The 17,515-nt window shown below is 41.9% G+C and overlaps 1 protein-coding gene across 3 annotated transcripts in view; it reads left to right on the forward strand.

The window, feature by feature from the left end:
* BRWD1 (bromodomain and WD repeat domain containing 1) overlaps positions 1–17,515 on the forward strand; it is a 2,304,433-nt gene that overhangs the window by 2,174,731 nt on the left and 112,187 nt on the right. For all 3 annotated transcript variants that reach the window (XM_085621250.1, XM_085621251.1, XM_085621252.1), the window contains one exon: positions 15,060–15,286. In XM_085621250.1, the coding sequence (XP_085477376.1) occupies positions 15,060–15,286 (227 nt within the window). The remainder of the gene's footprint in view (positions 1–15,059; positions 15,287–17,515) is intronic.

Genomic DNA, 17,515 nt, shown 5'->3' on the forward strand with positions numbered 1-17,515 from the left:
AGTTACTCGATCCGGTCGTCCTACACACTTGAAAATGTCATCTAATATGATATCAGGTCAGTCTTTGATGTCACCTAATTCAGTTAAAAACAATTATCTACGCCACCATGTCGTGACGTCAAGTTATTCCAGTGTGCATATACTATGAGATAAAATTATCATCCCTAAACCACACAAACCCCACAATTTCTGACAAGTAAGTCAATGCGTGACAAAGGTAAAAAAAGGATAAAAAAAAAAAGGTAAAGAAAGGGAGGGAAAAAGCCTACAAGCTATCTAAGCCTGCGACCTCCCAGGTCAGTAATTGTCCCAAATCTCCCATGAAGAGTAAGAAGTACAACAAGTACAGGTGGGTGCCTCATTGTCCGGCTCCACATCGAACCATCTACAGTGTATATACCGTACAGTCTGGATTGAATATAGAGAGAGGATATGTATCAAATTATAGGTCATCGAATCTCAATCAGGATCCTGGTGTTTGATTGACACGAAAGGTTCCAATACATAATTGTAAATATCCCACATTCACTTAGCCCATATGGAAGAGCATTACAAAGATCATGATACCTCATTAGTAATACAATCAAGAAGTTATCCATACATCATAGCATCCTGAGTAATATATATTTATCATAACAGATTCAGATGGATCACTCTACAGTCCCAATGTTATATTCACTTTCCTATAGTGCCCTGTCTCTATCTACCTTAATCTTACAACGGGGATGTCTACTCTCCTAGAAAGTAGTGTAGTTCATGGTCTGTGTTCATCCCATGTTCAACCGCTTGAAGCTTCATGATCCACATGGCCTCTCTGCGTCTTAGAGTTAATTCCTTATTGCCACCCCTCGGGTCAGAATTAACTTGGTCAATAGCACAGAATGAGAATGTTCTATTTCTGCCCTGTGCGGTGCATTCCTGCATGTGTGTGGCAGTGGCATATCGGATGTCATTATGCTTAATTGCCCTTAGATGTTCATATATTCTCTCCTTCAGGGTTCTAATCGTACTTCCTATATAAAAACAGCCACATAGACATTAAATCATGTATACCACATAGCGGCTGTTACAATTTAACATCATTCTGATACTGTATTTTTTACCCAAGTGACTATCAAAAGTCTTAGTGTTGTCCATTGCTAGGGGGCAGATTTTACATCCCCCACATTTGTGGAATCCCGTACACCTTTGTGTGAGCCAATTGGATTGTTGGGTACGTCTCGGAAAGCTAGGACTGATCAATGCTTTAAGATTCTTCCCACGTCTGTATGTAATCAATGGTTGGTTGGTAACATACTTAAATAGTGATTTGTCATTACTCAGTATCCCCCAATGTTTATTCATGCTGTTTCTCAGGACTCTTGCTACCTCATTATAGTTGGTGACTAGTCTGACTTGTTCAGAGATGGTATCTCTAGTAGGTTTGTCTTTAAGAGTATCCTCTCTTTTTGTATTCAAGATCTTTCGTTCTGCCATGTCGATGGTAAGTGTGTCCCCTAGTTAAAAATCTTTCTTTCATGTTGTTTTTACATGCGATGAAGTCACTGTTCTTGCTGCAGTTTCTTCTTGCCCGAGTAAATTCACCATAAGGAATCGATTTTAACTGATGTCTAGGGTGAGAGCTATTTGCATGCAATACATCATTGCATCCAGTGGGTTTACGATATAATTCACTCTGTATCAAATTATTTTCAATGAAAAGCGTCAAGTCCAGGAATTCTACTTTGGATACACTCAGATTGTATGTGAAATGTATCCCCATGTCTTTCGAGTTAAGGTGTTCACAGATCACATTTAATCTCATCATGGAACCTGACCAAATCATGATGCAATCATCGATGTAGCGCCCCCAGTAAATGATTGCTTCATTCCATTTGCTGCTCCTAGGGCCCCAGATCCACTCCTCCTCAAACCAACCCATGAAAAGATTGGCATACGAAGGAGAGAACCTGGAGCCCCTGGCAACTCCTTTTATTTGTTTGTACCATTTGGTATGAAATATGAACACGTTGTTAGTGATAATCAGATCCATCATAGTAAGAATCATCTCTACATGTGCCCAATGTGTGGTTGGTCTCTTACTCAGGAATTTCCTAGCTGCTTTGATCCCTAGCTCAGTTCTAATATTCGTGTATAATAAGGTTACGTCAAGAGTGGCTAATATCATCCCCTCCTCCCAAGTGACATCAGATAATATACTCAGGATATGTTTTGTATCCCTAATATATGCTGGCAGATTTTGTACCAGGGGTTGTAAGAAGGTATCCACATATTGCGACAACTTTTCTGTAGGACCCCCTATACTCGAAATTATAGGTCTGCCCGGCGGAAATTGCTGATTCTTATGTATCTTGGGTAGGGCATAGATACACGGAAATATAGGTTGTCCACTTTCAGATAAAAATATTCTTCCTGTTTAATTAAACCACTATTGAGCCATTTTCTCAGATGTGTATTAATCATAGATGTCACTGACATCTATGATTAATACACATAAGAATCAGCAATTTCCGCCGGGCAGACCTATAATTTCGAGTATAGGGGGTCCTACAGAAAAGTTGTCGCAATATGTGGATACCTTCTTACAACCCCTGGTACAAAATCTGCCAGCATATATTAGTGATACAAAACATATCCTGAGTATATTATCTGATGTCACTTGGGAGGAGGGGATGATATTAGCCACTCTTGACGTAACCTCATTATACACGAATATTAGAACTGAGCTAGGGATCAAAGCAGCTAGGAAATGCCTGAGTAAGAGACCAGCCACACATTGGGCACATGTAGAGATGATTCTTACTATGATGGATCTGATTCTCACTAACAACGTGTTCATATTTCATACCAAATGGTACAAACAAATAAAAGGAGTTGCCATGGGCTCCAGGTTCTCTCCTTCGTATGCCAATCTTTTCATGGGTTGGTTTGAGGAGGAGTGGATCTGGGGCCCTAGGAGCAGCAAATGGAATGAAGCGATCATTTACTGGGGGCGCTACATCGATGATTGCATCATGATTTGGTCAGGTTCCATGATGAGATTAAATGAGTTCTGTGAACACCTTAACTCGAACGACATGGGGATACATTTCACATACAATCTGAGTGTATCCAAAGTAGAATTCCTGGACTTGACGCTTTTCATTGAAAATAATTTGATACAGAGTGAATTATATCGTAAACCCACTGCATGCAATGCTGTATTACATGCAAATAGCTCTCACCCTAGACATCAGTTAAAATCGATTCCTTATGGTGAATTTACCCGGGCAAGAAGAAACTGCAGCAAGAACAGTGACTTCATTGCATGTAAAAACAACTTGAAAGAAAGGTTTTTAACTAGGGGATATGACACACTTACCATCGACATGGCAGAACGAAAGATCTTGAATACAAAAAGAGAGGATACTCTTAAAGACAAACTTACTAGAGATACCATCTCTGAACAAGTCAGACTAGTCACCAACTATAATGAGGTATCAAGAGTCCTGAGAAACAGCATGAATAAACATTGGGGGATACTGAGTAATGACAAATCACTATTTAAGTATGTTACCAACCAACCATTGATTACATACAGATGTGGGAAGAATCTTAAAGCATTGATCAGTCCTATCTTTCCGAGACGTACCCAACAATCCAATTGGCTCACACAAAGGTGTATGGGATTACACAAATGTGGGGGATGTAAAATCTGCCCCCTAGCAATGGACAACACTAAGACTTTTGATAGTCACTTGGGTAAAAAATACAGTATCAGAATGATGTTAAATTGTAACAGCCGCTATGTGGTATACATGATTAAATGTCTATGTGGCTGTTTTTATATAGGAAGTACGATTAGAACCCTGAAGGAGAGAATATATGAACATCTAAGGGCAATTAAGCATAATGACATCCGATATGCCACTGCCACACACATGCAGGAATGCACCGCACAGGGCAGAATAGAACATTCTCATTCTGTGCTATTGACCAAGTTAATTCTGACCCGAGGGGTGGCAATAAGGAATTAACTCTAAGACGCAGAGAGGCCATGTGGATCATGAAGCTTCAAGCGGTTGAACATGGGATGAACACAGACCATGAACTACACTACTTTCTAGGAGACTAGACATCCCCGTTGTAAGATTAAGGTAGATAGAGACAGGGAACTATAGGAAAGTGAATATAACATTGGGACTGTAGAGTGATCCAACTGAATCTGTTATGATAAATATATATTACTCAGGATGCTATGATGTATGGATAACTTCTTGATTGTATTACTAATGAGGTATTATGATCTTTGTAATGCTCTTCCATATGGGCTAAGTGAATGTGGGATATTTACAATTATGTATTGGAACCTTTCGTGTCAATCAAACACCAGGATCCTGATTGAGATTCGATGACCTATAATTTGATACATATCCTCTCTCTATATTCAATCCAGACTGTACAGTATATACACTGTAGATGGTTCGATGTGGAGCCGGACAATGAGGCACCCACCTGTACTTGTTGTACTTCTTACTCTTCATGGGAGATTTGGGACAATTACTGACCTGGGAGGTCGCAGGCTTAGATAGCTTGTAGGCTTTTTCCCTCCCTTTCTTTACCTTTTTTTAATCCTTTTTTTACCTTTGTCACGCATTGACTTAGTTGTCAGAAATTTTGGGGTTTGTGTGGTTTAGGGATGATAATTTTATCTCGTAGTATATCCACACTGGAATAACTTGACGTCACGAAATGGTGGCGTAGATAATTGTTTTTAACTGAATTAGGTGACATCAAAGACTGACCTGATATCATATTAGATTACATTTTCAAGTGTTTAGTATGACCGGATCGAGTAACTAGAGCAATACTGAATGACATACAATATAAGATGTGCGCTATTAACTTAGGATTCTTGCTGTTACGTGTAAATTGTTCTTTCATTACATTGTGTATTTCCCAATTGGGGCTGTACAATATCATCCTATAATTAGGGATTTTTTACTGCAATACCTCATGTGCCATGTTTGTTTCGTTGGCTGGAAGGCAGTTTTGAATATTCAAATATGGCGTTCGCGTTAACTATAATGCACTCAAGATGGTGCCCGTGGTTGGGATACGCGTCCACCACGTTTCCGCGCCAGGCTTTGGAAATTACCCACAATACTTATAGTACGTCCGGTCATCGGCGGCGTACTAGCACAATACGGAGGTACCGGGAGTCGGATTTGGGCTCCTTTGCTGTAACGTACAGGTATGGATCTGCTATTTGGGGCGTGACACAACTTTTGTTTTGTAAATTAATGCTGACCTCCTGAATAGATGTATAATCTTGACTTTTCAGCTTTCTGGGGGTCGTTCGAATTGAGAAGCCCTCATTGTGTTACGAGTTTAATTCTTCTCGTGATAATCCTGGTAAGCGGATAGATGCTCTTATACTTGCATTCCACTATGGTGTTTTTGGTGTCGGGCATCAGATGTGGCTTACCGGTCACATAGCATCTTTGCTTGTGATTCACCATGTGTCTGGGTACAATTTGTGCATGTTTACGATATTCAGGTGTGCTAATAATTTTGGTGTCAGTTAGGACATGTTTAGACGCGTTATTGGGGGTTCAATTTTCTCCAATGGCATTTAAATCTTTCTGGATGCTTTTCTATTGGACACTATGGTTGTCACTCTAATTCTTCGTCTCTCTCCATTCAAGCCCCAATTTTCTTCTTAATTGATACAATTTTTTGCAAGCTATTAATTATGGACAGGAGCATTTGGTATCATCTTCTTTTAAATAGGACCTTATTATATTTACAGATATTGGTTTAATTTTGGATGGTACATGAAATCCTATACTTTGTCTAGCCATACTCAGGCTGGACTGGAACTACAACCAGTTAGAAGGTATGTTTACACCCTATGAATGCGACCTCTATCTTAATATTGGTCCTTTGTGAATGCGTCGCACTCACTTAAAAATTGTCTTATACTTTTCTATTAATTTTAGGCACATAGACGTTTACACCGTTTTGGAAGGTAGGCTTGGTTCTTTGTCCAGCTTTATCTTCTATGGACAACCTTTCAGGTTGTGTCACCTGTGTATTAGTGTTTAGCTGCACTCATGGCTTACATTTCCTTTTGGATTTTATCTCTTCATGTCAGTAACTAGGGTGTTTGCCTCATTGGTTGACTTTGCTTTTCGAGCATTAGCACTGTATATATTAAGATGAGCATTCTCTGTACTATGTCAGTCACTAGGGTGTTTGCCTCATTGGTTGACTTTACTTTTCGAGCATTAGCACTGTATATATTAAGATGAGCATTCTCTGTACTATAATCACTGTTCCATTTGAGTTTATTATTGATATTGTTTTATGACTCACAATATGGGTTTAGTATAGGAGTTGGGATCACTACTTTTGCACATGTGATATATGTTATTTCTAGTAGCAGCTTATTGAGTGTGCTGATATTATGTTTGGTATGTTTTCCAGCCCTGAGGAAGTCGCGGGTATCTTGGCCCGAGCGACGAAACACGTGTCGGGTGGAGCGTAACAAGAGATGCATTAAATCATTTATGCTGTTTATTTACTCATGCCAATACTCAAGTCTGATTTATCTTGATGATTATTAATGTGTGCCGGGATATAATTTCTAACTGTGGCCTCTTAAATGCTGGTCAGCCATTGGAGAAGAGCTTTGTCTCTCCAAACAAGCCCCGTCTTTTTCCGATTCGGGGGCGTGTGTTTTTCACTTCTTTTGTTTTTTTTAAGCCCCGCCCCTTTCCGCCCCTTTTACACGTGGTGGGCGTGGGTTTTTTTGGTTTTTCTTGCGTCGGAAGATTCGTCCATTTGTGCGCGGTCGGAGCGGGACGTGGGGTCGCCTCTTCCTTGCTGCTGGATCGGCGTTTCAAGTCCGGTGAGTAAAAGCATTAAGGTAACCATGTTGTTTCTGCTTGCATTTCACATGGTTCACGGGTGGCAGAGAAGTAACAGGACTCTGTCATTTCCTTCTTACTTATAGAAGAAAATGCAGTGTCCGCTTCTGCTCTGCCGCTCCAGCTGCCCCCCCGACTCTTTCCCCTCCTCCACCACTCAAGCTCGGCGTTTCCTGGCGTTCGAGGACGGGCAGCAGAGAAGTAACAGGACTGTCTTTTCCTTCTTACTTAGAGAAGGAAAATACAGTGTCTGCTTCTGCTCTGCCGCTTCAGCTGCCCCCCCCCCCCACTCTTTCATTCCTCCCTCTCTTTCTGTCTAGCAGTTCTTCTCTTACTGAAAACCTTGACTTCAAGATGGGGTTCTCACTCTCTTTCCTCTACTTTCTTTTATTTGCTCCCCTGTGAAATGGATCCAAAAAAGAAAATCATTTTTGCTGGAAAAGTCGTATTTTAATTCTAAGGTGCAGCATCTGGAATAAAAGGTTAAAAATATGAAAAATAATTAAATAAAGTAACAGTGGTAGCAAACTGGCCAGATTGATTTTATTCACACCCAAACACTGTCGTGTTATTTTAATGCAGCGTGTGTTTGCGCGAGAGCGCTTCATTCTTCGAGGCGCTGTGGGCAGTGGTTTCACTAGGGTTGGTGTCACCCGGTGCGGGTAACTCATGGTGTCACCCCCTCACGACTTATCCCATGAATCCATGATGGACCTCCTCGAGGAGATGTATTCATCTGTGCGGCACCCACGGAGGGGGTCCTTCTTCTTCTGGGGCCTTTTCAAGCCCACTCCTCTACACCGGAGTCTAAAGCACTGCAGAAGTGTTACCCATCCTTTCATAATTCCTCCCCTTGCTCCTGGCCAACATAGAAAAGTCTGAACCACATGCGGGAAAATGTGGAGTGTGGCTTTGACGCATTCCTTCGAGGCGGAGACGCCTGCCCCATTCCAATGTGTGGCGCTTCGCATCATGCTCACCGGACCTGACTGTAGTTTACTTAAATAACAGTAGCTCTGCACCCGTCAACGGTTACGACAATGCCAATTGTCTTACCAGGCACAGTGTCATTGCTATTCATTCTGCTCAAGACATCACTCAACAACTTTCTTTAACACGGAAGACGAGATGGCAAAAATGTTGCCAAATAAATAATACAAGGCACAAGTAAATTGTTTGAGAGCCTGTAACTCTATTAACCAATTGGTTTCCATCACCAAAGAAAGTTACATGATAAAAACGAATGCTACTTTTTTATTTATATTCAGAAGTGCAGAGCCAGTGTTCACCTTTCCGACTCTTCCTTTTCAGTGCATTATTTCTCACGCACTGAGCAGCAGTGCCACTCGTCTTGACACAGGGGTGCAGGTGTATGTGAGGCCACTGCAAATGGCTACTTTGTTGACTACGCAACTATTAGGCTTTTAGCGTGGACAAACATTTTATATGCTGCACCTGAGTCACTTCACGCCATGAGGTGCGCAGGAAGAAAATAGGAAGAAAATATTAAACCAGCTGGTGCCTAATGAGTCCTTTTGACAACCGCCTTGATACTGTTCCGAAAAGCACTAGGGACATCAAGAAGGACCCCGGATGGTGACCATCAGCAAGTTAAAGCAACGTGTTCGCCTCAGGCTGGAAAGTAGCTCATAGAGTCTTCTTGCAGAGAAGAGCAGCAGCCATGGTAAAAGGGGGGAAAGTAGAAAGCAGCAGATTAGAGCTTTTGCGAAGAGGAGCACAAAGAAGGGTGCAAAGGGGCCAAAACCCCTGGACGATTATTATAGGAGAGTTCCAGCTGAAATCTCAGGGGGCTCAACATTTGACTCCAGTGCTATTAAGATAGCGGATAATGACATTGACAGGATGTCAAAGAGAGGTGGTTGAGAGCCCTCCCCGATAAAGAGGGGCTTAGCATCAGTAATGAAATGGACTTGGATGCCCCCAAAGTAATGAAAAGGCTCCAACGTATCAAACAATCACCAAGAATAGCGTCAGAAGTTGTGATACCTACGCCACTCACATACAGGCGTGATAGAACTTTCCTCAGGTTCATTAGTAGTGCCCTGTAAAGGGGGCGACAAATCCATTTAGTAGTCTACAAGGATGTCAGGCTCCAGGTCCCCACAACAGGCTCGACACGGTGAAATCACTGTAGAAATACACACCAAGGATGCAGTGAGTGTTCTAATGGACCCAATTGAAACTATCCCAACCAGCCCCTTGACATCAAGAGACAGCTGTATTGAGCTGATTGGAAACAGACCTATGCCGTGGTTGGAGGTGCAATAGCAAGGGGCTAGTCTGCTCAGTATCACACACACACATCTGACTTCCCATGACCATTTCCAGGAGACCAGGCATGAAAAAAGCCAAGACTTGCACAAAAACCAAGATATCCTGCTGTCATCAATTAATGCCATACTTTTAGAAGCCACTAATGCCCTCACTTGGCAGTCACATAAGCTGGAGGTCCAAATGGGCGTTATGCAAACTATAGCACTGGCCATCGCTAGAACACTTGGAAAAAAAGAGCTACTCCAAAAGACTGCCACTGCAGAATCATAGTGGAGAAACTAGCAACGTTGCCTGAAGTTTTTACATCTATGATTAAGGACCTGAAAAATCTCCTTTAACCAGCTGTGCCAAAACAAGCATAGAAACAAGTATAGAAACAGAGGCAATATTACAAACGATAAGGAGCTCGAAATCCAAATAAGGCCAGGGAGCCCGAGAGACGAGGGGTCCCTGGGGAAGCCCAAACATCAGATACCCATCACCAGAATGACTCCAAAGTGCAGACATCCTTGCCAAACAGAGCCAGCAGCAGTAACAACAATTTAATGTTGGCTGGCTTGAATTCAGAAGGCAATATTATTAGCATTACAAATATATAATTAGCATTAAAAATAGCACAAGCAACATAAGCAAAAAAAAAGCAAAGATAGAAGAATCATCCAGTATAAAACTATTTCCGATATTTGACACAAGAAAGGCACCCCAAGGGTCACAAGAGATTCTGAAAATTGCTGGAGGCCAGGAAGGAGGCAGCAAGTTTTTTTTAAACCATAATGTACTTGCAAACACTATGCACCCACCCGAAATAGGTACCCAGTGCGGTCACACCGTTTGCATCGCCCTAACCTGCTCAAGGTACATGTGACCTCAGTGACAGAGTCACAGCGACTTGATCACTGTTGCTCTAGGGTGTGCTGCTTCGTAGGCCTGCCCGCAAGACTGGAGATGAACTTCAGTATGGATTGTGGTGGACAGGCCTTCAAGGTTAACCCACAATTGACACCACTAGGGTACACCTGCTTGTACTAAGACATCAAGCCTTCTAAGGTCTAGTGGGGCCTTCTAAGGTCTAGCATGGGAATGTTCTCCCTCAGTAAAGGCTGAACCCGGTTCCCCAGTTCCAAATTCGACAGCTCTGGCCATAGTGCCACATCCTCTCCCCCACTGAACACCATACTTCCCCACTGAAAGAAACTCGCACTGCCTTCAGCTATAACCTAATTGTGCCCGCTATAAACACTTGGATGTGGCTCAATTCAAATTATGCACTTGATAAGAGTAATATCCTGCCTAAAGAAAAAAAGTAAAAGCAACCACTCCTAGGGAATGCAAGATTAAGTAAAGCATGTGAAATGTAAGCAGAAACAACATGGTTACCTTAACGATCTCTCACTCACTATTCAGAATTCAGCGAGTGGTTTTACCTGAAAAGTTAGGGACATAACTAGAGGGCCCTGAAGGGAACCGTTTCAATCTCCATTGCTTATATCCTTACAAAACTGAAGCAGTATGGTTTAAAAAGACCACATCCATTAACACAGAGCCATGGTACACATTTTGTTTTCCAATCCACCCATCCACCAGGTATTGCAGTACCTCCAGGAATGGTACACTTTCCCACCTGGGAAAACAATGCTGTTCAAAGAAAGACGAGAAAACAAAAGTAGCGCTTCACTGGCAAACTCTGTAAAGTGATGCTGATTTATTTGGATGTAAATAAAATCAATCTGGCCACTTTGCAACCACCCTGTCTTGCTTTATTTAGTTATGTATTTATTTTTCACATTTAAAACCTATTTCTCTCCATCCCGCTGCTCTTTGGAATAGAAAAATGTCAGAAAAAGGTCATTTCTCGCAAGAGTGTTTTTCTTTTTTGGATCCATTTCACAGGGAAGCAACTAAATGAAAGAAGGAAAGAAAGGTTGTGAACCGTTTGTTCAAGAGCGCTTCATTTTTTGAGGCGCTGTGGGCCGTGCCCTGCCGTGTTATTTTAATGCAGCGTGTGTTTGCGCGAGAGTGCTTCATTCTTCGAGGCGCTGTGGGCCATGCCCTGCCATGTTATTTTAATGCAGCTTGTGTTTGCGCTTAGGTCTTCGAAGCGCTGTGGGCCGTGCCCTGCAGTGCTATTTTAATGCAGCTTGTGTTTGCACGAGAGCGCTTAGGTCTTTGAGGCGTTGCTCGTGTTCGCCTCTCTGCTAGCTGGACCTGTCCTTGACCAGGGCTGTATGCTCCTCGGAGCTCTTCATAGGGAGTGTTTGGCAGTTTGTTTGAGCCGGGGCTGTGATGGATGCTGTAGTTTCTGAGTGTGATGCTGCGCAGGAGCCAAGGACAGGAGTCTTGTGCGTCTGCTCTCGACATTGTCTCCAGCTTTATCTTATTTTACGTTTGATGCAGAGTGGCTCTGTGTATGTGGGTGGCTCTGTGTGTGTGGGTGGCTTTGTGTGTGTGGGTGCAAATGCAATAGGTCTCGCATTTGAGAGTGTCATGAGCAATGCCAATAGCTCTAACTTTAACAATGCCAAGACCATTGCATTGTAAATGCTTGTTTAAGATTCGAACAGTATAAGCGCCATGTGAATGTTGTACATCCCAAATCCATATTGGTAAGAATGGTGGGACAACCTTTTTGTATGTACCTCCATCAATAAGTCAACAGCGATAAGCCCAGACATAATATTCATCACGGGTTAAAAGACAGTGATCCTCAGATCTAATACTCCCACACAGTGAGCAAATATATGTATAGTACACATTGTTGAGAGACAAAAGGAATAAAAAAAATATGAACAATGCAAGTCATTGCTTTGATATATAATTATATGAACAATTTCTCATATTCGGCATTTACAATGGTTATATTCAATTAAGTTTTCAAAATAACTATCGCCACTTAGATCTGATTTGTTAATGTCAAGACATGATTAGCTCCTATTGTCTAACATCACAAATGTGCATCATAATAGTTCTAAATCGATAGTAGTAAAAAAAATAGTCGTCTCAGTGGACAGACAGAAAATTAACAAAAATTCAGCATTTGAATTTACAATCAATTAAATTTGACAGCATTTGGATTCATATTCGAAGTACATTAGGCCTCATGTGGAAAACAAGAGTAGTCAAAAATAGTAGCCTCAGTGGGCAAATGGAAAATTTAATTTTCTCAGCATTTGGATTCACAATCAAAGTACATTAGACCTCATGTAGGAACCGTGAGTGGCACAATGATTATTAAAATGTATGCATTTCCCAATTTATGCATGTAGTGAAATTCATTATTGACATGGAGACCAAACTTAACTCTGCGTAAGCGGCAGATCCATTTTGCCTCAAGTTGTCTCAACGTTAATTCTCTGTTGCCACCCCTTTCACTTATTGACACATGGTCAATGGCATGGAACTTAATGGTTTTGTTATTGGGATGATCTTTACATATGTGATGTGCTACCTGATATTTGTCATCATCATTCTTTATGGCTCTCACATGTTCCTGTATACGCAGTTTTAAGCTGCGTACACTACTGCCAATGTATATCTTCCCACAGGAACATATGATTACATATACTGTGAACGTGGTGTTACAGTTAATGAAGCTGCCTATGGCATATTCTTTGGATTTGTTATAGCTATATCTGGCAATTTTGTTCTCTCCAAATTTTCATATACAACAACAGCCACATGTGTAAAAGCCATTAGGTTTGTCTGGAAGCCATGTCCTGCTAGCTCTTTGGCTATTCTTGATATAACTAGGGCATAATGTGTCTTTCAGAGTTTTACCCTTCCGATATACCACTTTTGGTTTCTTGGATACTGCACCTTTGGGTATGCTGTCAGAACCCAACAGGTGCCAATTTTTCCATAGTATGTTATCTATGTTGTTGCTGTAGGTATTATATTCTATGACAAATAATGTTTCAGACATCAACTGTTCACTGTTCTTGTTACTTTTTACAGTAGGTCTTAAAACATGTCTCCTGTCCAAACGCTGTGCCCTCCATCTGCTTTATTCAGCAACCACTATCATAACCCCTTTATTTGAAATTTTCTTTGATTTAACCAAAAATGCATTGCCATTTACAATACCAATAGCTTAAACTCACGTAAATGCGAGACCTATTGCATTGCAAATGCTTGTTATTCATCCCAAGCCTCCCACTACTGCTAAGACCTCCCAAAAAAAAAAGTCAAAATCCTTTATTCTTCTATCCCTCCACAATCCTTGGCAATCAAAATAACAGACTAACATGTCCACTTCTCAAATGTCATATTTCACTATACTAATCCTTTATGGGTTCCAGAGTAGCATGCTACTCGCCGAGGAAAATAAAGCGCTTCAATACCTCAGGGGTAGCAAGCACTATATAAATGCAAACCTTTTTTCCCTCCGCTATCCTTCTCAATCCAAACAACTGACTAATATCCACCACTCAATTTGCTTTCATATTTCACTATACTAATTCACCACTAATCCTTTAATGGGTTCCGGAGTATCGTGCTACTCGCCAAAAAGCTCTTCAACACCCCATCAGGGGTAACTAGAGCTATATAAATGCAAACCTTTTTCCCTCTTTTATCCCTTTGCTCTCCTTCTCATTCCAAATAGCTGATTAATATCCACCACTCAAATTACTTTAATATTTCACTATACTAATTCTCCACTAATCCTTATGGGTCTCGGAGTAGCTCACAACTCGCCAAGAAAGTGCTTCAACACCCCATTAGGGGTAACAAGCGCTATATAAATGCTAACCTTTTTTCCTTCTTCTATCACTCTGCTATCCTTCTGAATCCAAATAACCGACTAACCTATCCACCACTCAAATTGCTTTCATATTTCACTATACTAATTCAACACTAATCCTTTATGGGTTCTGGAGTAGCGTGCTACTCGCTGAAAAGGTGCTTTGACGCCTCGTCAGGGATAGTAAGCGCTATATAAATGCAATTACATACAATACAATATGTCTGCATTTATACACTGTCTTAGCACCATGGTGGAACTGTATCTGCTATTACTCTTTCGGTGCTTGTAATCACTTTCATCTGCTCCTGTCTACTGATTATCGCTGCACATGAATTCTATACAAGAATAACATTGGTTCAATAAATATACTGAAAATGTCCCATTGTGTATTCTCTGTATATTTCCCTGAGAACGGGAGAGCACGAGTGGCTGAGCGGAAGTTGTTCTGATCTCTTACCACTATCCCTGAGGTGTCAGAGTTGTCATGTTCAGTATTTGTCCGAAACCATTCGCTCCCTGTTTGGGTTAGGGGGGCTTATGGTGGCACTGTGAGCTACCTGGTCTCTAGGGCGACATATTCTGCAAGTGTGCTTGGAATCAGTCTAGGCACCTCACCCAAAGTTTGTTATCCACAAACGTGCAGGTCCTATGGATTAGTGGGAACTACACGACATTCATGTTGCAAAGCTGCAAAGATCTTCATCCATTTAGGAAGTTCTTTATCTGGTGCACGCAACATGCCATTGCTGAAGAATTTTTTTTCCAAATCTAGTTTGGAACCAGCGAAGAAAGTTATTATAAGGATAATTAAGAGAGCTACTGTATCTATTACTGAGGTAAGTAACCTCTTCTTCTCTGCTTTTCCTTCTGAGGCATAGAGGCATTAACTGGTTAACTCCAGTAGTATGGGAATTGATTTGAAATTGGCATCTATTTAATATGTATAATGGTGAGCTGTATTTACACTGATGTGAAAGTCCTCTATCAACTTCCCTCTTTAGACATGGTAATTCTTGTCTAGAAATTCTGATTTGGCCTTCCTTTGTATGTTTTTACCAAAGTAGTTTGTTAACAGATGTCGACAGTCATGAAGATTTTGTGTTACTTTGTAGTTCAGCGGGGCAGTCAAAATTTAAGTCTGAGACAAAACTTCACGCAAGACAGGAAGTTTCTTCTAAAATGTCTTCTACAAGCAAAGCATCCTGTGCTCCAAAAATTAAAGCCGTTGCTAGAACCTCTGGCAGCAGTACTTGCAGTGAGACAGATTATGAGCCGACTTCTCAACTTAAAGCAGCAAACAGAAATGTATTCAACAGTACAAGTTCAACTGAATCATCAGGTACGAAGTGGATGTATAAAATAAATATATACTTGGTAACAAGAATGCTCTGGGTATGGAGCTTTCAAAATTGTTCTACTGGATATTATTATTCTAATTCAAAAGTTTGTAAAATACATCACAGAGGTGGATGAGGGTCTCCAAAACATTATTAGTAGCTCGGCCTTGGATACTGATCCTATGCAGGCTGCCTTTAAATTCTTTCAATTCTTACTTTTCCATGCCATATAGAATGTCATTTAATATTTACTTGTGTTTGAACACGCATTCCTAAAACACTCCCTTCTTGTGGGATTTCTTCACATGGCTTTTCCAACATTTTTTACTTTCAGTGGTTAGAAAAGATTTTTTTAATTTTGTAGCTGTTGATTTTGTCTGATGTGTGGGTTTATTTGCATATATGTGGTTATGAAACTTCCAGGGTTTAAAATCCCCATAGCTACAAGTGCAAGAAGATAATTGACACGATTGTTGTGTGTCATGTCTGGGAATCAATCAAAAGCCAAAATGCAAAACCATTCAACCTTGCCACAGCTTAATCTCTTTGACTAGATGCTCTTGGGGAAACAAAACACGAGGCTCAGAAGACAGGCTTACCCCTGAGATTAGAGGTGCAATTGAGAGTGAGGAACTGGTCCTACCGTTCAGGTGGATGTAACTCACATCAGAATTTCTTTAGAGGGCCAGTTTAAAAAAGCACAGAAAAAAAGTTTAAGATTCCACATTAACTCTAGATGATCTGGATACTGGAATTCCTTGAGAGGATACTTTCTGCAGATTTTAGTGATGCCCTTGCACCCATGCTGGAGTCATTCAGTTAACTACTTCAGAGCAGAAATTGTGTGTGGGAGGGGACAGGGTGGGGGGTGGGACTATCTTGCTTGTTGGTGACACCTAAATTGGCGTTTTGCATTCTCATTAAGAAGAGAAATGCTCTTGGATATCTCTGATAAAGAAACAGTTTGCCCCGGTGACCCCTGCAATGCCTACTCTATAGCATTGATGTAGGTCTTCACTGTAGAAGGTGTCGGAGAGCTCTGCCACTGAACTGGATTTCAGAATTGATTAACTAATGTGAGCACAGACACTGGTCCACTTAACGTTTCATCACTGCATCATCTTGTGGTGCATTCAGTGCTGTTTCTGGTGCCTGTGGCACTAGCTGCCATTTCCAAGCCAAGTCCAAGTTTGCTGGGAGTAATTACTCTTCTGATGGATACATCTGCCAGTGGATTCCTCACCTTGTGAATATCCCCTGCGCCAGCAACATTCGGAAACTTTTGTAGCTCTCCACACCGACGAGGACGACGTCACAGAAGCGCGGCTCTGCTGACGTCACTGGATCCATAAGAGGACCTTGTCGGCGTGATGACGTCAGTTCCCTTTTTTCCGCGCCGCCGACGGTTTTCTGGGACTCTCCGTAGCTTTGGCTAGTTACTTTGTGTTTCTGCTGGTGTTTCTCTTTCTTCTTGCTTCTTGTTTAAAGAGGTCGACAAAGAAGTCTGGATTCAAGCCGTGTAGGGAGTGCGGTAAGCACATGTCCATCATGGATCCGCACGAGGACTGTGTCTGGTGCCTGTCGTCGGATCACGACGTCGAGGGATGCTCTTGCTGCCAAAAGATGAGTACTAAGGCCTTAAAAGAAAGAGAAGCTAAGTTGTTTATAGCAAGGATGGAAAAAGAGAAGAGAGGTCGAAGACGCTCCAGATCGAGGTCAAGGTCGAGGTTGGCGTCGAAGTAGACGTCGGGACATGCTTCTCAGTCCAAGAAGCATAAAAAGCAGATGAGGCATGGTTCTCGACACCGTTCGGATAAGGAAGCGGCTCCGAGATCGACTTGGCCTACTCGACGTCGTAAGGACTATGTTTCTCCCCTCTCCTGTCTCAAATTCTGCTTCTCCTGTTTGCCTGACCTCGCCTGTGGCTTCACTGGAGCACTCTCCGGCTCCAGATCCATCTCTGACGCCGGCACATTCTCCGGCTCCAGTTGAAGAACTCTGGCTCCTGATGAGTCTTCGACTCCGCTGGCTCCACCGTCGGCACCGATTGGCCCGAGTCCGGTTATGCCTCAATCTGAGCCCTATCCCCCCCTTTCCAGGCCCGGGACAAGACCCATCGCATTATTTGAATGCAATGTATGGCGTCTTCTCGAGAGCGATGTACCCCTCTGGAGCACCTTCGGGTCCCATGGGTCCAATGGCTTTTAATCTGGATATTCCTCAAGCCTTAC

The sequence above is a fragment of the Triturus cristatus genome, chromosome 8 (genome assembly GCF_964204655.1).
Source record: "Triturus cristatus chromosome 8, aTriCri1.1, whole genome shotgun sequence".
In the NCBI taxonomy this organism is placed as follows: domain Eukaryota; kingdom Metazoa; phylum Chordata; class Amphibia; order Caudata; family Salamandridae; genus Triturus; species Triturus cristatus.